This window comes from Brassica oleracea, chromosome C9 (genome assembly GCF_000695525.1).
Source record: "Brassica oleracea var. oleracea cultivar TO1000 chromosome C9, BOL, whole genome shotgun sequence".
In the NCBI taxonomy this organism is placed as follows: domain Eukaryota; kingdom Viridiplantae; phylum Streptophyta; class Magnoliopsida; order Brassicales; family Brassicaceae; genus Brassica; species Brassica oleracea.
Genome location: NC_027756.1, coordinates 28,035,159 through 28,055,594, shown reverse-complemented (window position 1 = coordinate 28,055,594; position 20,436 = coordinate 28,035,159). Strand labels below are relative to the sequence as shown.

The following is a 20,436-nucleotide window of genomic DNA, read 5'->3' as shown; positions in this document are numbered from 1 at the left end:
CTTAGGTCCCTTTGGGCCGTCTTTCGACTTGAAGCGTTTATTACGACTTCTTTCGATAAAAACGAACTTTTCGCGGTTTTTATCGTAAAGTTTGATTGATGACTTCGAATGGCGGAAAACATGAAATGGGTTCGCTACGGTCTTCGGGAGACAGCATCGAAGGGTAGACGAGAATGCATGGATTCGTGTCGTATCGACGTTTCGGAAGAGCTCAAGCCAAGCTATGTAGCGACCGAGCTTGGCTTGAGCGCTACATAGCGACCGAGCTTGGCTCGAGCTCGGTCACTACGTAGCGACCGTGCGACCTTTTTCGGGCTTTTCTCTGATGTCTCGTGTTTCTTCCGCAGGGCTCTTCGTAAGAATAAATCTTTTCCGAAGATTTATTTTTCGTAAAAATGTTCATGCCGACGTGTTTCTTCCGTAGGGCTCTTCGTAAGAATACATCTTTTCCGAAGATTTATTTTTCGTAAAAACGTTCATGCCGATTTTTATGGACTTTCAGACATTGATTCCGCCGTGACTGATTTTGACCCCAACAGTTAAAAACTAGCCCAATTTATTTTAGTATTTTATAAAATTATGATATTATTTATATTAAATATTTATTTACAAACTATTATGTAAATAAAAAATATAATTATATTTATATAAATAATATATTTCACTAAAAAAATATTTTCGGTTATAATTATTTAAGTAAAAAATTAAAGGATCATTTTGTAAAAAACAAATAGAGGAGGTGACACGGCAAAAATATAGTTTCTCATTGGCCGATTGTTTTCGCCTACGTGGACACTCTATTTGAGGCTTATATCCTCCAGTTTTATTTAAAATCTGTAATATTTAAAAGTTATCTGAAGCTTATATCCTCCAGTTTTAATTAAAATCTGTAATATTTAAAAGTTATTACTTTAGAAAACTGTCATTTATTATATAAGTTTAATCAATTACACAATAATTTACATAATTTAATTGGCCACACAATATCCAATAAGTATAAAGTTACATTGAAAAAAAAAAAAACAATTTATACAGTGAAACAAAAAATACTTTTAAACCATTTATAAAGCAAAGAGAATATTCAAATTATATTGAAACATTAGAATAGTAAGAATCAAAAGAAATCTCAACGTCGATCATTTACGTCGGCCTTGCATTAGACCATTTCCAATGTATTCCTCTATTTTTTCCTCTAAAATAGAGGAATTTCATAATAGAGATGAATTTGTCTCCGATGTATTTTTCTATTTTCTCTCCTGAAAAAAAATATTCTTGATATATTCTTTTCTAAGTTTACAATTAATACTTTTTATTTGTGGAAGTTGAAAACCAACCCAATTTATTTTAGTATTTTATAAAATTATGATATTATTTACACTAAATATTTCTCTACAAACTATTATGTAAATAAAAAATCAATTATATTTATATAAATAATCTATTTCACTAAAAATATATTTTTGGTTATAATTGTTTAAGTAAAAAGTTAAAGGATCATTTTGTAAAAACAAATAAAAAAGTGACATAGCAAAAATATAGTTTTTTATTGACCGATTATTTTCGCCTACATGGACACTCTATCGAAGGCTTATATCTTCTTTTTATTACTTGTTTGATTAGATTCACTAATAATGTGAAACAAACCAGGTGACCGAGTCACATTGATTTTGGGTTGCGTTCGACGCATACGCAGGCGGTTATACTTAGCAACTAGATTAAGATCCGCACCTTGCGCGGGATAAAAATTATATATATAAATTATTTTATGTATTATATGTTCTTACATATTATGAAATAATAAATATATATTAAATAATTAAAAGTCAGTAACTATTACATATATAATAAAATTGGTGCGAACGTATAAATCAATTTTATTAATACAAACAATTTTTTTTTTAATTTGATAGGATATGTAATTAATTTTAAATGATATTAACATACATAGTATATTTTTAATATTAATGTATATGGGACTAATAATTTTAGTAATTGATAATTTAAAAAAATTTATCAATGTTAGTTCAAAACTTTTATCAAAAAAATTATTCAAAGTAAATTTTGAAACTAAAATATTTATTTATTCAATATGGTTTATAGTTTAATTTAGAATGATATATATATACATATATATTTTAAATCTTAATGATTAATTAAATTAGACTTTTACTTATATGATTTTGTAATCATTTGTATTTTGTCATAACAAAAATTTTAAACCATGGATCGCAAAATTTGAATGTGAGACTTTTAATAATTTTAGTAATTTATAGTCATTTTTTAAAATTCAAAATATAAAATATACAGAAAAATCTAAATTTTTATAATATGGTTATTTTGTTTTTTTAAAGTTATTTTAATAGTTTTAAAATTAAACAAATTTGATAGAAGATACATTTTTTTTATCAGATCTTTTTTATTCAAAATCATTAATTGTCATATATACTTTACCCACATTAGGCAATTCCGTAATCTTTATTTAAGGAAATAATAATTGACATTAATAATGAATTTATGGTTAGTTTAATAAAAAATTTATTATATAATTAGAAGACCAACCTATTTCTCTAGTAATTCTAAGAATCATCATAGTGATGACATGCGGCTACAAAAAGAAGTTGTAATGTTTCACAAATAATATATAGGGGATTATACTAAACCTACAAATGAGTAGGGTTGGTTAACCAAACAGATGGTAGTCCACTTGCTTGCTTGCTCTTCAAGCTATCATCATATTCCCTCAGTCTCTCTCTCTCTCCGCACTTTCAGCCTTTATCCCCAGCAAAACGTCGCCTACGATCCACGGAAAGCTCAAGAATCTCGGCTTCTCATCGCAATAGCTCGGGTTGTATGTTACATAGTACCAAGCCGATGCTAGCTTCTTCCTCTGCTGTTCATCCTTGCAGCTCTTCTCAAACCATCCCATTGCCTCGCTCTGCAAATCCTTAACCGACAATGTAATCCTATCCTTCATATCACCATACCTTCGGTTATCTCTCTGCAGATACATCTCCTTGGTTCTCAAAATCCCCGTGAGAATCTCTTCTTCGTTAGCAGCTCCGTAGTAGTTCATCAACGAGCTCAGCTTCTCGGCGTATATGTCTCTGTGAGCTTTGGCCGTCTCTATAAAGTTGTCAAAGCCAGCTTCTTCCAGCGTTGAGTCATAAGCCGCCATCTTCTTCTTGTCCTCGCTCTCAGCGTCTTCTGGCTTTCTCTGTGCTAGAGTGCTTTTCACAGCACGGTAGAGCTTCCCAAACACGGACCCAGAGATGTACGTAGGTTTCTCGAACCGTTCCAGGAAATCAGGGAACTCTCTGGGCTTTAAGGCGTAAGGCATCTCGGCTGGAGCTCCGGTTTTCGCGAAATCAACGGCTCTAGAGTGAAGGTTTGCTAACTCTATACATTTCTGGCTCCGGGCTCTCTCCGGGTCACGGTCTGCGTGAACCAAATGTGCAGTTGAAATAACCCCTAGCGTGTCGCTTATCATATAATCAACGAAAAATTTGTGGATTTCCTATAATGAGAAGCAGGTTAGGCTCCAAAGATTAGAAAACTCACACATTATCAGAACCTTTTCGAGAAACTAACCTCCAAGGTGACATCATGATCCATTATACGAGGTCTGCTTCCAGCGTAGTCCATTGGAGGATCCATTTGGCTCGGTATAAGCTTCTCATCCCAGCTAACAAAAAACTGGTCTCCATCGAGATCACCACCAGAACATTCATTTGGATGTGGCCTGTAAAGGCAAAAACAAACCATCAACGATTATACAGAGGTCAAGAATCAGAAGCATATGGTTTCTTTCTTACTATGGTGCATAGATTTTTAAAGAATTGGTTTATTATATACCTTTCTCCCTTCTGAGGAAAGACGATGCAGTCGAGAAATCCCTTTTGTTCAAAATTGACCTCATATATTGCATCAAGAACTCTGATGTCTCCAGGGTGAAGGCATGGGTTTTTCGTCACAACCACTTTCCCAACCACCACAGATGTTTCCTCATCAATCTTGCGGAAGTAGCTCTGCTCGCGAGATTCCAGTTCCGCTTTAGTCAGTGTAACACGAACGTACACTTGGCCATACTCCAGTATACCCATTTCATCCATGCAACCGATCAAGATACGTCCTTTGGGTACAAGTATCCTGCACCTACTCTTCAGTTCAGAAAGCTGGCTCTCGTGGTGCACACGAAGCATCATTGAGAGGTAAGGCTCTGAACTCGGTGCATATCCTTGTAACAGCATCTTAACTAGCAGATTCTTGGAGCTTTCTCCGCTCAATTTCTGCAGAACATTCAATGCCGCGTGGCCGTCTTCAAGCATATTCCCCAGTATAGATAGATGCCCCGCTTGCATCGCCTCAAACACCGCGTCTTCTATTCCGAGAGTCGACAAAAGGCAAATGATCTCCCGGTTTAAGAAGCAAGGCATCGACTCTGTCCACCTGGTCACGTTGAGCATCCTGTTGTTGGAATCAAACTTTAGCATACTATCACGCAGAGACAGCTTTCTGAAGGAACTGCGGTCAACGGCAATCACACCTTTGTAGCCACCATATCGAATTTGAAACGCTGAAGGGATATGGCTCAGTCCACACTTCTGTGCAACTTGCTTAGCAAATGCCAACGAAATTTTCCCTATGCCGTCGGAGAAGCAGTAGTCAGCACCATCAGTAGTCACTTCTATGTCAGGAATCTGCTCAACATCTTGCGCACGGACATTAAGTGTCTGCCGAGAAGCACTGAACAACTGGCCCATCCTAGCAGCACATTTCGAAATGCTTCGGATCTTACGAAAACAACCCATCCATTCTCTTATATCATCAGCTTTCACTTTCTCGTTAGAAGCAAACATCCAGACAGAATTTCCTCGCAGCTGGCTCGCTGAGAAAGCCAAGAACTCAAACATTTTAGGCCCGACGGTGATCCCTTCTCCAAGGATTGACAACACCCTGTGATAGATGTTGGTTCTAAAGGGTTTCACGAAATAGCCTTCCTTGGAGTTCACAGAAAGCGCATTAGCTGGAATCTTGCTCCAATCTTCTTCCACAAAAGTAATTCTCATGAAATCCGAGGCATGCTCCGCAAAGTTCTTCACAACGTAATTGGCAGTCTCAAGCTCTGGACCCAGCAGATAAATCTTTGAAGGCGTAACATAGGCTCTCTGACAACTCATTATGTTATGCTCAGTCAATCTCTTATAGGCTGCTGCAGGGGAATGCGCCGTCTTCTTAACCACATACTGCGACTGAGCCTTGACAAATGAGATGGGATCATAACAAATAGAGCTTTGCTGGTGCAGTTTCTTGAGGATCACCAATGCGGTTTCCAAGCTCAAACCACAGAGGATGCTGATCAATCCCATATTTGAAGCCGCGAAAAGACTGATTTTCTGCGCATGAACCAGCGAATTGAGTTGGAAAAGGATCTCATATGGAATCTCTATCCCCAGATTAGCTGCATTCAAGAGGGGGACAATTTGATTAGCAGAGGCAAATGTATACCCATCCACCAGGGTTAGGCTCAAAGTGTCTTCTCTGTAGTAAGGTAAGCTTGAGAAGATGTCAGACATCGTTGAGGCGTTATCCACTTCCAGACAAAAGCAAGTGGATGTACCGATTGACTTTAGACCAGAGAAATCAGTTGAGCGAATCCACATGAAATCAAAATCCTCCTTGCAGAAACTGTACCGGCCAGATTTGAACTTTGTGGCGATATGAGGTCCTGATACTTGTTTGTATATCTTGGGTCCATATTTCAGCTAAAAAAATAAGACAAGAGGTAAACAAAAGTAAGAAGACACAAGCAACATAAAAAACCAACAGCAAGCAAGATAAGCTCAACATAAAATCACTTGAAACGTTAGTTATATACATTATAGTTGTATACATTATAAAACAGTGAAGGGTTTAGTCAAAACCCTAACCCTAAGGCACTCTTGCATTGTAAACTTAACTCTCAGCAGAACTAAGGTTCACCAAGTTACTTTCTCGAATCTCAATAGTTCAACAAAAGGATCTCACTTTGCAGATAAAAGTATGAAATTAGAGAACTTTCACAAACACATTATGAGTAAAAACGTTTACCCTGAGAAGAAACGCATTGATCTCATCCACGCCATCGACGCAGCAGGGAACAGTTTCAAGGACATCCTCAAACCTAACCTCACACTTGTAACAATCACCACTTTCCCAAATCCAAAACTCCACTCTCCGCTTCTCCTCTATAACCCAACACCTCACGCCTTCCCATTTCTCTAGGGCACAAAACCTCCCTTCCTCCGCTTCGGGAAACCCAGCGGTCAAAACGTCGCCGTCGAGCCTTCTCCTGGGATCTACGGGGCGAGGGACGATGTCGTCGTAGGCTTCGGAGACTCTTAGGTTACGGGACTTGAAGAGGAGCTTGCTCTGGGAGGAGAGGTGCTGAGCGCGAGACTTGGCTTCGAGGGAGGTGAATTGCACGAGTGCGAAGTCGCGTGGCTTCCAGTTATCGCGAGAGGTCGGGATTTCGAGGGCGAATACGGAGTCTGCGCCGAGGTGGAGCTCTAGGAAGCGGAGGAGTTCTTCGGCGACTATGGTTTGAGGGACGTTGGTGAGTTTAACCGTCGATCGCGTCGTATCTGAGACCATGATTGGCGTGGAGAGATCAGAGAGAATCAAGAGTGAAGAAGAGAGAGAGATTCTCGAGAAAGAGTGAGTAGAGCGAAGAATCAGAAAGTTTGCTTTTTTCGATAAAGTTGCCTTTTTCTGGAATCATAAAGCTTCCAGAGGAAAAGAGAGGGGTTAGTGTGTTTCTCGTATACTCAAAGCTTAATACAGCTTATGATAATAAGTTAATAGCCATACGATCATACATCATTGATCTCAACTGCTGATTTCTAATACTCCCTCCGTTTCAATATAGATGATGTTTTAGAATGATTATTTTGTTTCAATTTACGTGAAGTTTTGAGATTTTAAAGTTAACTTTAACTTTATTGGAAACTGTTCAACCAATTAGATTTTACAGTCTTTTTTATAATTGGTTAACAGATTTTAAAATTATATCTTTAAAATATTTTTTTTAGAAAAATATAGTTTTCTTAATCTTTGTGCACTAAAGCAAAACATCAAGTATTATGAAACAGAGGGAGTATTTCACCAGTGACCGGTTTCATCATCATTGAATTATCCAAATAAAATTCTTTAAACCGCTCAATGTACCTTCAAATTGAACAATCAAATATAGCCGCGAAGACCATGATTAGACGGTGGTCAGTTGTGGCTAAGAAACAGATTTTAGTTTTTCTTAGATTTTAACTAAGAAAAGGTAATAACCGTCTCTTAAATAAAAGATATAAGAGTTCCCTTTTAGCCAAAAAATGTAAAAAAAACAAACTAAAAGATGTCAAATCATGAGTTAAGAACCCCGGCTAAGAAACCGGGGTTAATCATGCCCTAAGAGCAGCATTATCCATAAAATTCTAGAGGGGTTTCTAAAAGAAAAAAAATTATTAGTTTAATTATTTAAGTTTTCTAAAATCTATTGAAAGGTTATCTGAGTAACAGCTGTCCTTGAGAGTTCTAATACGGTTCCGAAAAGTTGGTAAATAAGAAATTTTGCATTGTTATCTCTCCTCATTTATTAGTTTTGACTTATTTAAAATAATAAAAACTTTTTTTAAACCTCTATGTTCTAAGTACATTAATTAATTCAATAAAAATTCTTTAAACCACTCAATGTACCTTAAAATTAAACAATCAAACATAGTCGCTACTCGCTAAGTACATTCCGTACGGTAAGTGGTAGATATTGGCATAATACTTGAAAGTAGAAGAAGCTAATCAAGTTGCTATAGGAAATGAGATGGTGCCAATAAGGTCACGTCAGCAAGGCACACACGTCATAAAAAGTGTGATATATAGCGTGGAAGATAAAAAAAGTTAGGATCATATCGAAAAATTGTCAAGAAAGTTTGTTATCTTCTTCATCCCTATTCTGGTTTGTATTCTCTGTGATTTTCTAGAAATATCACCGTGGATTCCTCATCCTTGCTTTTGAGTTGTTGCTACATGTAAACTCTTGGCAGGAGAGAGAGCGATTCTTTGTGTAATAACTTGGATCGAATCAATACGAGTCACTGTTCATCTTCTTCTTCTTCCCATTACGTTTTACAGTATCAAAAGTATCAGAGACCAGTCCATCCTCGGAATCCATGGCAGAGCTTGGCGATTATATCAGATCACAGCGATTTTCACCGGTGGTGCAAGAGACGGACGAAGCTTTTGGAAGTACTTGTAAATCATTGGAGAAGATCAGAGTCGTCTCATCCTCAGAAATCATGGCGGAAAGACAAGCTGTGAAGTGTGTAGATTCAGATGGAGCTTCGATCAGGAAGCGAACAAAGACGATCCGTCGGAGAATATCGATTGAAGAAGTTGAAGATCGAAGGTTAAGAGGTATATGTGTGTTCTGCGACGAACCGGAAACTGAAGATCACTATCTACGCCACAAGAACGCATGACTTCTTATGATTGCCTGTGATGAAGATCAACCTTCAGCAGTTTCGGTTTCAAAGACGACCTCAGGTGCTATGATTCCTGATTCAGAGACACAAATTGAGTCAAAATCTGATCCAGTGATTGCAAAGAAGATTCCTGATGTAGAGTTGACGAAACCAGAGGAGCAAATTGAGTCACAATGTGCTTCACAACATATAGATTCATTTGAACACAAGAAGGTACCACACTCTGCTTTACTTGAGAACAGTAGCTCACAACTTCTATGCAATGAGGCACGTCATGATCAGATTTGTGGTGTTTTGAGTGCTCCAAAATTAGAAGCAGCATACATTTTAGATGTGGATATGGGAGATGAGCTGACTCAGAAGGTAATAGAAGGTGTTTATTTCGTTGCACACCAGTTGTATGATCAATTATTGCTAAGAGTTGGGGGTAAGGTGAAACAGAGGAGGTATCCAAAGAGTTGGATGTTTAAGTACAGACTGAAGCGAGCTTTGAGAATTCAGATTTCCAGTGATCAACATGGAATAAAGAGAAGCATGAAGTTGTAGAAAACAGAGGGAACTGAGGAATATCATCGTAGGTTTGAGCTTTTGAGAACTGATTTGAAGTTACCTGAAGCTGATCTGGTTAAAGTTTACTTACAAGGCTTGGAAATGGATGCTCAAAGGACCATTAAAATGTTTCAATCTCTGAAGATTGGTAAGTGTTTACTTACTGGCAGATTGTATGAACAATGGCATCCCAAGAAGGATCATAAGCTGAAAGCAGATCATAGTAATGACATGTATCGAGTTCCATTTGAGATTCAAGGAAAAAAATGATCGTTTCTGCTGATTCACAGGCACAAGTTGAGACAGCATCAACTCCAGTGATTCAGTGTTCGATTTTGGACAGAGAATCCAAAGAGTATGTGGACTCGCTCAAGAAAACAGAGGAGTTTCACGAAGATAATCGGGTTAAAGCTTTAGAACGAGCTACTCGTTTATGGAAGCCAGGGAGGTTATTGCTGTATTCTTTCATTCAGCTGGGTTGGTTAGTCAGAGATGGGAAAATTCATGAGAATGCTTTCTCTAGCGAAGAAACAAGAGAAAGAAGAGATATGGATCTATGTTTTTTCCAGTCTCTTATGCTTAATAACACACTCAGAGTTGAAGAAAGTGCTGCATGTCAGATAAAAAGATCTGCAATAGACGATGAGAAGTTTTGGGGTACACGGTTTGAAGACGCTCAGATCGGGCTATGCTTTTTGGAAAGATCAGATACTACAAAGCCAGTTTATCCAACTGAGGATTTAATTCCCGAACACCAGCTGTTGGTGCAAACGGTTTTAAGAGTAAGAAAGGAGTATCAACAACAGATCTTGATTTTGTGGAAGAAAAAGAGACACAAGAAGGGAAATGAAGATTTTGTAGAAGCTGTTATCGACAATATGAATACAGGCTGTGATTATGCAGAGACAGTTTTGAATATGCTCAAGTCTTTTTGGTTCATGGAGAGTTGGGAAGGTGAGCCAACCACTGGTTTTGTTGGAAACAGATTTCATGACTTCGTAATCTCTGAGGTGTTTCATTTGCAACGACCACCTGAGAACATATTCAACATAGAGAATGGTCCAGAATCAGAAGCTGTTTCAAGTCTTCTGCAGTGGCTGTTACTGAGCTCTTGGTCCAGCAGAAACGGAGACTCTCTCCGAACAAATCAGTCTGCTCTTGAATATGTTAAACTCGTGATAGGTGACAGCGTGGAACTGCTCTTTTGGTACCAGGAAATATACTTTAGTGAATCTTCTGTCCATGAAGAGTTGCAGGTCACTACAGCAGTCTGGCATCTTTGGATGCACAAGATTAAAATAGGGTCTTGTGTAGTGTTGTTACTGAAACGTTGGTTCAAAACATGGGAGTCTTTACTGCTTTGTTGGTTTATCAATGGTGTCTGTCTCCAACAGGATGATGCTTTGGAAGTTGAGTGTTTTGTATTAGGAGCTGGAGTTTTTAAAGTTGCAACATGACATCAGCAATGCTTAAGTGATGGAGAGCTGTGTGACGACAATGTTGCTGATGTGCTCACGTTATTTGGTGATACTCAGAGACGTGTGGGGGTTAGTGCAAACATGCCATTTGATCCAGGAGAATAATGGAGTGCACAACAGTTTCAAACTGGTATTGGCCGAGACTACGTATTACAGATTCACACGGCATGGTGATGGATCAAAAGCAGTAGCATTCTCAAAACTTTGTGGTCAAGGTTTTCAAAAGAGGGAGGATTTGCTATAGGAAATGAGATGGTGCCAATAAGGCCACGTCAGCAAAGCACACACGTCATAAAAAGTGTGATATATAGCGTGGAAGATAAAAAAAGTTAGGTCATATCGAAAATTGTCAAGAAAGTTTGTTATCTTCTTCATCTCTATTCTGGTTTGTATTCTCTGTGATTTTCTAGGAATATCACCATGGATTCCTCATCCTTGCTTTTGAGTTGTTTCTACATGTAAACTTTTGGCAGGAGAGAGAGCGATTCTTTGTGTAATAACATTGGATCGAATCAATAAGAGTCACTGTTCATCTTCTTCTTCTTCCCATTACGTTTTATTGTATCACAAGTCGAGCTAAAAGGGTATTGAACTGAACAATTATGAATTCTGAACTGTTTATATATCTTTTATACAAAAATTATCCAAATACCTAGGAGTTTGAGTAAAAATCGAATAAAATTTAAATACGCAAATTCAAATTTGTTTGCAAACATATAAATTCAGTTTCTATATTTAAAAATATTATTGTATATTAAAATTTTAAAACAATCAACTATCTACAATTATTATTTATAAACTAAATATTTATATTTAATATTACACAAAAGAAAAATTATATCTGAAATATTCTAGATTATTTATATTCAATTTTTAATCTGAAATATTCAAATAATCCAATATTTTACCTAATTATCCCAAATTTCCCAAAGCGAGCCAGACGAACTAAACCTGACAGAACCTACTAAATTTCATTAAAACTCAAAACAATTCATATATGAAAACCAAAAGAACCAAACCAAAGGATGCAGTAAGTGGAGAGAGAAGTAAAGGTTTTTGTATAATGGATTTTTGTAAGAAAACTCAACAAGACATGGTTTTTACTCAAAAGCTTCCATAGGCAGTAGTCAAAGAGTGAAGAAGCGATGTGCACAATCACAAAATTAAAATCTTATTGGGATATTGTATGGCAAACTCACATTTTTAAAACAACAAAACATGGGAAAAGGAAAGCCTCACACTCTCTGTAATCTAAAGCCGGCATAAAAACCACATGGTGAGTGATCGGTAGTAGAACCTGATGAACCAAAGAAAGAGTCTCTGAATTTAAACACCATCTCCACATTAATCATCTTCAAGCAGTTTGAGCAACCGGTTCATCAGATGCTTCAAGCCTTTCAAAAACAAAATAAGATACATGTTCTTAGCCGCTAATCTTGTGACTAAAGCCATACATATATACAAAACATATACAGGTCATTGTTACATTAATTTACCTTTCGATTCCTTCCCCAACCTCAACTCTCAGAAAATCGGCAACCTTCACAGGAGAACCCACCTCCTTGGATAAATTATCCACCAGTGTCTGTGGAATATCATAGATTTTTTTGAGAAATTTTCCATAGCCTTTATCAATTCAAAAAGTAATGCACATACCTTTATGTTTATAGAATCATTCACAATGAACTTTTGCTCCATCAGAGCAACATCTTCGAAATATTTACGGAGACGGCCTTCCACCATCTTCTCCACAGCCATCTGAGACTTGGCTGTACTTTCTGCCTGTTAATAAGACAGTTTTTGGAACTCAGTTATGTAATGTCTGTTTGCAAACTACAGCTCAATGGAGTGAAGGTTGACCTGAGACTTGAGAATCTCCCGTTCGTTTGCTAATGCTTCAGAAGAAACAAGGTCTTTGCTTAAAAATAAAGGCTTTGCTGCTACAACATGCATGGCCAGCTCTGAGCCTACACGTTGAACAGCCTCTAGTTGAGTGTTTCCACCTTCTACTTCGAGAGATACAATCCCAGCTATACGACCCAACCCTATTAAGATTTTTGATACCATAAAATCAAAAGTTAAGAGATGAATCATGAAAAAAGAGATTAGTAACTAACGACAAGGAAACTAACTACATTTTAACAGTTTTTTTGGTACCTGGTTGGGGACTTGTGTGGAGATATGCAGAGAGGACGCCTGCTGAAGATTTTGACATTACGAAACCTCTCCTAAACTTGACGTTCTCTCCCATAATTGCCGCTACTTCTGTAGCAGCGTTTGAAACTGTGGTTTCGCCGTTCACTTTTGGATGGTCGAGATTGAGCTTCAACTCCTGAATGGCATTATATGTGATATCAATATCTCCAAATTGTGAAGGGCATAAGATATATAACAGGTGAGGGCATCTAACAACTGACCTCAAAAAGATCAGGGCCAAAGGGGAAAACACCAGAAACTTGCTGAGAACTGTTTTCAACCAGCAAAGCACGTTTTGCCATAGCTAAAGCCTGCAGACATGGTAGGTTTTAGAAGAGAACATAAATGGAAAGCTAATTATCAAGCAAGCAAGCAACCCAATTGAAATAGCTAATGGCACTAACCAAGTACTGGAAGATGTCGTTTCTAGCCACAAAGTCTGTCTCACAGTTGAGTTCGATAACAGCAACCTTTCCTTCGTTTTGGGCAACCGCAAGCATACCCTCTGCAGCTGTCCGTGACGACTTTTTGGAAGCCAGTACTTTGCCTCTCTTCCTCAAATCCTTTTGAGCAGCCTCTGTGCCAAAAATCGAAAACAGCCATTTGAGAGCACATGAAACAGAAAGAAAGGTGCACCAAGCCAATGCTTACCAATGTCCCAGTTGCATTCAACAAGAGAAGCCTTAACATCCTTAATAGGAGCACTAGTTCTTTGCCTCAGTTGCTTGATGAGGCTCATCTGGTCAACTACAGCAGGCGCCTCCGAACTAAAACTCCTCAACAAGTTCCCAAACCCACGAACAGGGTTTGCGTATCCAGAAGATACAGAGCTCCTGTACTGAGACAGACTTTCCCATTTGCTTGCCACAGTAGTAGAGTACTCATTTCCACAACCGAACCTACGACTAGCACTATAAACAAAGACTCCAAGGGGTCGTCTCGCTTCCCTAGCAAACGCCATTTTTTCGCAAAAACCTGATGGAATTATAACCAAAACTAATCAGGAAAATGAAACATCAGTAAACATTTGTGACAACTCTAATAAAAAAAAAAATATTCCAAGAATCTGCAACTACTCTCACCGAACCAAAATGAAACTCGGACAAAAGTTAAGACTTAAGTATGTCATATGAAACAGAAGCTTCTTCCAACTGTTTCACTTATACCAAGAGATTTGCTTGACTAGTTGATTTCGAAAATCCAAGCTAAGAATCCAAAATCTAGTAATGATCCATAGAGCTTTTTTAAGGATATGGAGAAAACAAGAACCGTTCGATAGGTATACCGCTAGAACGAGAAGCGAAGAGTATATTTGTTATTTTCATTGCAGAACATCAAAGAGTATAAACGGAGACTCACCGAGTGTAAAAGTTGTGTTCTTTGCGTTACTAGAAAGAGATCGAGATCATAGAATAGCTCAAGAAATGGAGCGTACACGGCGATGAGGGATTGATTGTTTGATAACGGAGGAGACGACGGCGATGGGTTTTGTAATATTTGGAAAGGGTTCCAACTTAAAATATTTATGGGCCGATTACATGGCCGGCCCATTCTGACACTTTTTTAACCTTCTTTATTTTGGTTTTTCTTCGATAATAGTGTGTGTTCTTGGGCATGGATAGAAAACCTTTCAACGAGATAATGATTACTAGTTTCACATATCATATCGCCTATGGTAAAATTAGCCAAGTTTCGTACGTTCACTTGAAATCTCAAAATTCGAAAGGTGGTCCTGGTTACCTTCAATAGACCACAGCTGGTCTATTATGAACCATGTCACTCTGATTTTATGCCATCACTAATAAGATTTGATAAAAAGTCTGGATTTTTCCATTCTGTGTTGCAGAAAGTAAAGAATCTTTAGATACCAAAGACAAAGGTCATAACCAAGAAGATGGAGCACCTTCTTCAGTGAGCAAGAGACCTTAAAACAGACACAAAGATTTGTATATATTTACTCTTGAGTCTTGTACTTTTGACAGTAACACCAGATGCAATGAAACTGAGCAAAATTCGGAAGAAAAGTCCATTACGAAAAGAAGAAAAAAATTCTTTAGAATCAAAAATAATAATTTTGAAGATCTTTTAGTTTTTTTTTTTCGAACTGCCTTTCATATATTAAAATTTAAAATAAAAAGATCCTTTCGTTTAGTGGTGGATGAGATTCATCTTTAGGATAAAAGCTCATATCAACTACTGTATGTATATACACATCAAAAACAAAAGAGTATAATTGTCTAATACTCTATAGGAAGGCAAATTTACATAACAAAAGTGAGATCTGGTATCAAAACTATAGGAGGGCAAATAAATAAATAAAAAAACTTAGCAACACCACCGAGAAAAGGTCTTACCTTACTACGTATCCTCATCACCTGTATTACCCAAACCTCACCTACTAACCAACACTGTACATAGGATTGAGTTACTGATCATATCTCTTCTGTGTTCATCATCTCAACCTTCTCCACAAACTCCGTAGTACGATTGTTTTGTCCAGTCTTGGGTTGATGGTTCTTTGTTTCTACCCTAAAACCAAAGGGGCTCTCCAGGTGAAAGAAGATTTACATAGGCTTCTTTTGTAGGTAATGATTTCAAACCAGCTGTAGAACTTTGATAGACCCATTTGAGCTAGCTGAAACAACCATATTTGACCTTTTTCTCCAGCAAACGCTTGAAACAAATAGGTTGTTGTCTTCCTCAATCTCCTTTCCTGATATAGGATCAATCGAACCAAACTTGTACGCGGTAATGGGCATTGGAAGAGACCGGTGATATGCATAAACCTTAGCAACGAAAAAAAACAAGGAACACCATTTGTTTTACTCAGAGAGATCACTAAACAGATAAAATATGAAATTATTTTACTAATGTCACTAGCAACAGATTAGTTCCTCCATTCACATGGAACTCTATCTGCATAGGGAATACGTAAACTCTGGAGCTAATGATTAAGTTGATGTATCAAACTATCAACATGTATTTATAATTTGGAACAAAAAGTTCTGTAGGAATCTCATTGTGTTCCCAAGTTTTAGGTCATACCTCATTTGTCTCAGAGCCACAAGCTATATATCCATCGGCAGTAGACAAACCAACAAAGTTCTGAAAACAGACAGGAAGATGACAAATCAACCACAAAGAACAAAGAGGAACATTAATAAGGATTAACAAAGTGTCAGCATTAGCTACCTTCTCGTTTGTATGGCCACCAAAAGTTAAGCTGCAAGCATTTGTGGAGAGGCCACCGTGAGTGGTTTTCTTAAGATCCCAAAGCTTTAACGTGTTATCAGTTGATGCTGTGACAAGGGTTTCACTATCCAAGAATTTGGCGTAGCTAACTGCTTTGTTGTGTCCTGACAGTATGCACCAAGGAGTTCTTAAATTCCGTGTATCGTAGCAGTATGTTCTGAAATCTGATGATCCAAAGGCTAGCAGATGAGAGGACTGTGGAGAAAATTGCACACAACAAACGTTTGCAATGTTCCTGATCGTTCCTAAGCAGTTCCTCTGCACATTCAAGCAAGAAGATTGCGTATTAGCTACAAAGCTGAACAGATGGATGTAACAACAACAGAGTAACCCCAAGTGCTGTTTGTTCATTTATAAATATGCAGTATGATGTGCCTATGCATGTAGAGGTAAAGAAGAGCATGCCTCGTTGATGTTCCACAGCTTCACAGAACAATCATCGCTTCCACTGGCTAATTTTGTCGGACACGCTTCAGAGAAATCAACAGACCAGGCCCGCTTCTCGTGCTCTATGAAATGTGAAATGGCCTGTCCTGTTGTCACATCCCATAGCTGGATCCATCATAATACACTTGAATTCATTAGATAAAAGGAAAATCAAGTGATAATCAATCCAAATAACACTTTAAATGGTTCAGATTACCTTGATGATACCATCATAATCAGAGGAAGCTAAGTAGTTCCTGATATAGTTGTTCCAGCAAACGCCGCTAAGCTTTGATCTATTTGACATTTCCACGGCTGGATAGTGAATGTCCACAGATTCGTTGAATAGGGAATTGAACTCGAATATCTTGATTTTCTTTGAAACACCAGCCGTAGCAAAATAATCTTCGTCTCGATCAAAACCCAGAGAACAAATCACATTTGAAGTGTTGTTCAACTCCCCTGTCCTCAGAACACCTCGTGTTTCAAACTTGCTATATCGAGCATACTTGCATAATCCATCAAAGAACGCTCCAACGCGATCATCTGAGCTCCACGTCTCACTATTTTCTTGTTCTGATATAACATTCTCATCACGATTTCTTAGCAGATCTCTATCCGGGCGTAACCTATAACGTGCTTCAGGAAGATGAACATCTATCCTTGCTCCGAAATAAGCAGTTTCAAGCTGTTTAATGTTCGTGACCAGTCTCTTTTCAGGTACACTTGAAGCAAGCGATGAGCTAGAAGCTTCTCCCACAGACAGAGGACTTATAGCACAACGTCTCTTCACAATTTCTTCAATATCTGCTTCTAAGGACACAATTTCTCCCATCAACTTTCCAGCATGCTTCTGCATTTGCTCTTGGGACAAAACGAGGAAATGCTGTAACAGTTCAGACTCTGTGTCCTCTTGTTCAATAGCTAAAGACAAACCTTCAGCATATAAATCTGGAATTCCATTAACCACTTCAGACTGCAGGATATCCCTGATACAGAACAACATAGAATTTACAAAAGTTTAGAAATTATCAACACATAAGGGGAGCTCGTATACAAGAAAGACTATATTATTCCGAGTATAACCAAATAATCCTATCTGAAATTATTAACGAGAATATCTTCCTATGTTTACAGACAGGAGAACACCTCCAAGTTACATTTCATTTAGAATGAATGACCAACAAGACTATCTTCCAATAACACCAGTTGGAAACATGGCCTTAACCTTCTACATAATCAAGCATACAAAAGTTCGATAACATGCTTTTTTATTACTTGAAAATTAATGCAGCGAAAGAATTTGCATTGCCTGGTTGATGGTCGGCATGAAGGCTCTGGATGAAGTAACCAGAGACAGAACCCAGCTTCCTTTGGATTCTCTGACAGAAATTTGGGCGGGAGAATCCGGTGACGGATATCAGACATTACAGCCTCACGAGCTCTTTCACTTTGAAATTGACTAAGCAGCTGAGCGCAAAAAAAAAAAAACCCATATAAGAATGTCAACTAGAATCATTCGCTTGACAAAACAACAGCCGAATCAAAACATTAACCTAAGAGCCTAGAAGTCAACTATAATGTCAACTAGAAACTGTACTGATAAAGGAACATCGTTAACATGTAACATGAATGAAATTAAAAATGGAGCCGTAACACGTATACAGAAAACTTTAAGTTTGGCAAATAGCATAAGATTGAGAGATACCGAACATGACCCGCTCATGCTACGGCCTCACTTATAGAAAGCATTATCCCATGAAAAAACTTATACTAGTATGTCAAAGCAAGGGGCAATGCGATTTCAATTTCAATTCAAGAACGAAAAATATTTACAATTGCAGGCAAAAAGCTACAATAGAATGTCAACCCTCAAGTGAAATTAATAAAAACTTCTCCATACCTCGAAAAGAAGGATACCCAAACTATAAATGTTTGAAGAGACTGAACGAGTCTCGCCCCTGAGCTCCTCGGGACTTGCATACCATTTCTCCTCCAACTGCTCACTCATTGACGTAAAAGAACGGGCAGATGGACTACACTGAGGATGACTCGATCTTAGACGAAGCTCCTGTGTTGCGCCAACATCTTTTTCAGTTTGGATATTGAGGTTGCCGCCGGCTCGTTGAAACATAGGCCACTGTCTAGAGCTTGGTCCACTTGACTTGTGCCTCTTTGCAGGGACGCCGGGACTAGAAGCAAATCCTGAATCTCCTAACCGCCTTCTAACAAGAGGTTTCTCGGGTTGACTTAAAGTATTTTTGTTCAAGTTGCTGTCAGGAGACTCCCAGTGAAAACCTGAACCAACATACTTGACCTCGTTTTCCTTGAGAATTTTAAACAAAGATGGACGTAGGTCAGATAAAACAACTCCTTGGGAATGAGAATCATCCACATGCTCCACGATCTGCCTAAAGATACGAAAACATTCAGCTTTATTAACTTCCTGACGCTCTGACTTCAACCAATCTCTCAGACTTAAACCTTCACCTCCACAACCACTATCCGAAGGATTAGAAGTACAAGAAGATGGATTACCGCCTTTTAAAGGCAAAACGTCACAAGCCTCCACCGCCAAAGGAGTGCTGCCCGAAACCTTCGCAGGAGTATCGTTCGATATTACTAAAGGGCTAGCCACAGACTGTTGATCCACATTACTAGCTTTGGATCTATTAAGCGGCGGTCCTCTGAAAGTGACACCCTTTCCCTTCAAGGTTTTCTTAACAAAAAACTGAGAGAAACCAGACTGCGACAACATCTTCGTCTTGATGCCTCCATGGGACAATGCATCTACCGGTACAGGGTTTCGTTCAACATCACCAGTTGAGGTCTTGCCTGCATTTCTCAAGATACTTGTTATTACTTTGTCACCTTCCCTCTTATCCATAGAACTGCTACTAGGCAGAAACTGAGTGCGATTGATCTCTAACCTAGCTCTACTACTTGAACTACCAACTATGGCCATGCTCGATCCTTCACAAGTTTTAACAGTCAACTCCTCAACCACGTCATCAGCAGAACATGGTTCATTCTCTGTCTCATTGACATTCTTACCGTCTAGAAAATCAGCTATCACGCCAAAGGAGCTATCAGGAGAACCGGGATCATCCCTCTGAACCTCAGCTTGAACTTGTTTGGTTTCCTGGATTTCATCCGGTTTAAGAGATTGCTGACCGTTTTTGAATTGGATGTGAGCAGCTTCGGCTTCATTGATCCTGCTACTCACTGAGCTTTCATCCATCATTCACTATTTTACTGTTAAGAGAAAAACCATTCAGCAAAATAAAATAGGCATTCGAATATGCTTTTTGATTCCACAATCATCCAGTAAACAAAATAAAACCCTTTTGTGTACCTTCTTAGAGATGATTAAGAACAAGAACGAGCCGCGAGAATCGAATCGGCGAGAAGCCAATCATTGACGAACGAAGATCCACCGACGTAAAATCGGGGGAGGTAGAAGATAGCAATGAGGCGGTGGGAGAAGGGAAGGGAAGGGATGAAATCTGGAAAACGGATATTTTTAATGTATTTGACTGTTTTTTAGTAAGCCACAGATTCGAACACCACACAGATAAAGTATTTTAACTCTAAAAGTAATAAACTAGAGGGGGGGAGAGGGGGTTGTTTTTTGTTATCCCTTTCGGCCCTTTTAGAAAATCCATCCGAAAAATTTCATGTTTAGCTAGCACTTTTTATCTTTACCATTATTAAAAGAACATTTTCAAAAACATTTTCTTTGTTAAGTGACAAAAAACTCTTATACTCTTGTTCTTTCTATATATAATAAATCATTATTTAAATAAATAAATATGCTTTCGAATTATACTTTTTCAAATTCAAATTTTTTCATAATTATTAATTTTTTGAATTTTTTTTTTCAAATTTTCTTTTTGAAAATCAAAAATTATGTTTGAAACTATTTTTTTTTTATTTTTTTTAAGTATTTATTCATATATTTATTAGAATCCTAAATTTTATATTCCAAAAAACCTACATTACCCCACGTTCAACTCTAAACCCTAAGT

The 20,436-nt window shown here is 37.9% G+C and overlaps 3 protein-coding genes across 4 annotated transcripts; all 3 read right to left on the bottom strand.

Moving 5' to 3' along the window:
- Window positions 1-2,596: 2,596 nt before the first annotated feature.
- On the bottom strand, window positions 2,597-6,787 carry LOC106318727 (RNA-dependent RNA polymerase 2). Its single transcript, XM_013756841.1, has 4 exons — window positions 6,088-6,787; window positions 3,853-5,762; window positions 3,589-3,739; window positions 2,597-3,514 (listed from the first exon to the last, which is right to left on the bottom strand). The coding sequence occupies exons 1-4, from the start codon at window positions 6,628-6,630 to the stop codon at window positions 2,741-2,743; spliced, it is 3,378 nt and encodes a 1,125-aa protein (XP_013612295.1). The 5' UTR covers window positions 6,631-6,787; the 3' UTR covers window positions 2,597-2,740.
- Window positions 6,788-11,689: 4,902 nt separating this feature from the next.
- LOC106313339 (elongation factor Ts, mitochondrial) lies at window positions 11,690-14,221 on the bottom strand. Of its 2 annotated transcripts, none has more exons than XM_013751133.1 (9): window positions 14,090-14,221; window positions 13,382-13,705; window positions 13,135-13,307; window positions 12,952-13,041; window positions 12,692-12,866; window positions 12,395-12,579; window positions 12,191-12,316; window positions 12,031-12,119; window positions 11,690-11,928 (listed from the first exon to the last, which is right to left on the bottom strand). In XM_013751133.1, exons 2-9 carry the CDS (start codon window positions 13,689-13,691, stop codon window positions 11,889-11,891), a joined length of 1,188 nt encoding a protein of 395 aa, XP_013606587.1. In that variant the 5' UTR covers window positions 13,692-13,705; window positions 14,090-14,221; the 3' UTR covers window positions 11,690-11,888. The 2 variants fall into 2 exon arrangements, with proteins under 2 accessions (XP_013606587.1, XP_013606588.1); XM_013751134.1 differs by having other exon boundaries at window positions 13,382-13,726; window positions 14,090-14,196.
- A 679-nt stretch (window positions 14,222-14,900) lies between these two features.
- LOC106318333 (protein SPA1-RELATED 2) lies at window positions 14,901-19,942 on the bottom strand. The gene is made up of 8 exons (XM_013756263.1): window positions 19,764-19,942; window positions 18,312-19,663; window positions 17,721-17,878; window positions 16,626-17,397; window positions 16,388-16,534; window positions 15,923-16,240; window positions 15,776-15,835; window positions 14,901-15,516 (listed from the first exon to the last, which is right to left on the bottom strand). Exons 2-8 carry the CDS (start codon window positions 19,650-19,652, stop codon window positions 15,325-15,327), a joined length of 2,988 nt encoding a protein of 995 aa, XP_013611717.1. The 5' UTR covers window positions 19,653-19,663; window positions 19,764-19,942; the 3' UTR covers window positions 14,901-15,324.
- Window positions 19,943-20,436: the final 494 nt, after the last annotated feature.

Bases quoted from the DNA above. Each gene is read 5' to 3' on its own strand.
- LOC106318727 (XM_013756841.1), bottom strand. From the start codon at position 6,630: ATGGTCTCAGATACGACGCGATCGACGGTTAAACTCACCAACGTCCCT. The intron at 5,763-6,087 runs GTAAACGTTTTT...TTATTTTTTTAG, and splicing joins TCAATGCGTTTCTTCTCAGG to CTGAAATATGGACCCAAGAT. The intron at 3,740-3,852 runs GTATATAATAAA...TTGCCTTTACAG, and splicing joins TTTCCTCAGAAGGGAGAAAG to GCCACATCCAAATGAATGTT.
- LOC106318333 (XM_013756263.1), bottom strand. From the start codon at position 19,652: ATGATGGATGAAAGCTCAGTGAGTAGCAGGATCAATGAAGCCGAAGCT. The intron at 16,535-16,625 runs GTAATCTGAACC...TGATGGATCCAG, and splicing joins ATTATGATGGTATCATCAAG to CTATGGGATGTGACAACAGG. The intron at 15,517-15,775 runs GTATGACCTAAA...TTCGTTGCTAAG, and splicing joins GTGGCTCTGAGACAAATGAG to GTTTATGCATATCACCGGTC.
- LOC106313339 (XM_013751133.1), bottom strand. From the start codon at position 13,691: ATGGCGTTTGCTAGGGAAGCGAGACGACCCCTTGGAGTCTTTGTTTAT. The intron at 13,308-13,381 runs GTAAGCATTGGC...TTTTTGGCACAG, and splicing joins TGAATGCAACTGGGACATTG to AGGCTGCTCAAAAGGATTTG. The intron at 12,317-12,394 runs GTCAACCTTCAC...TCTTATTAACAG, and splicing joins GGGAGATTCTCAAGTCTCAG to GCAGAAAGTACAGCCAAGTC.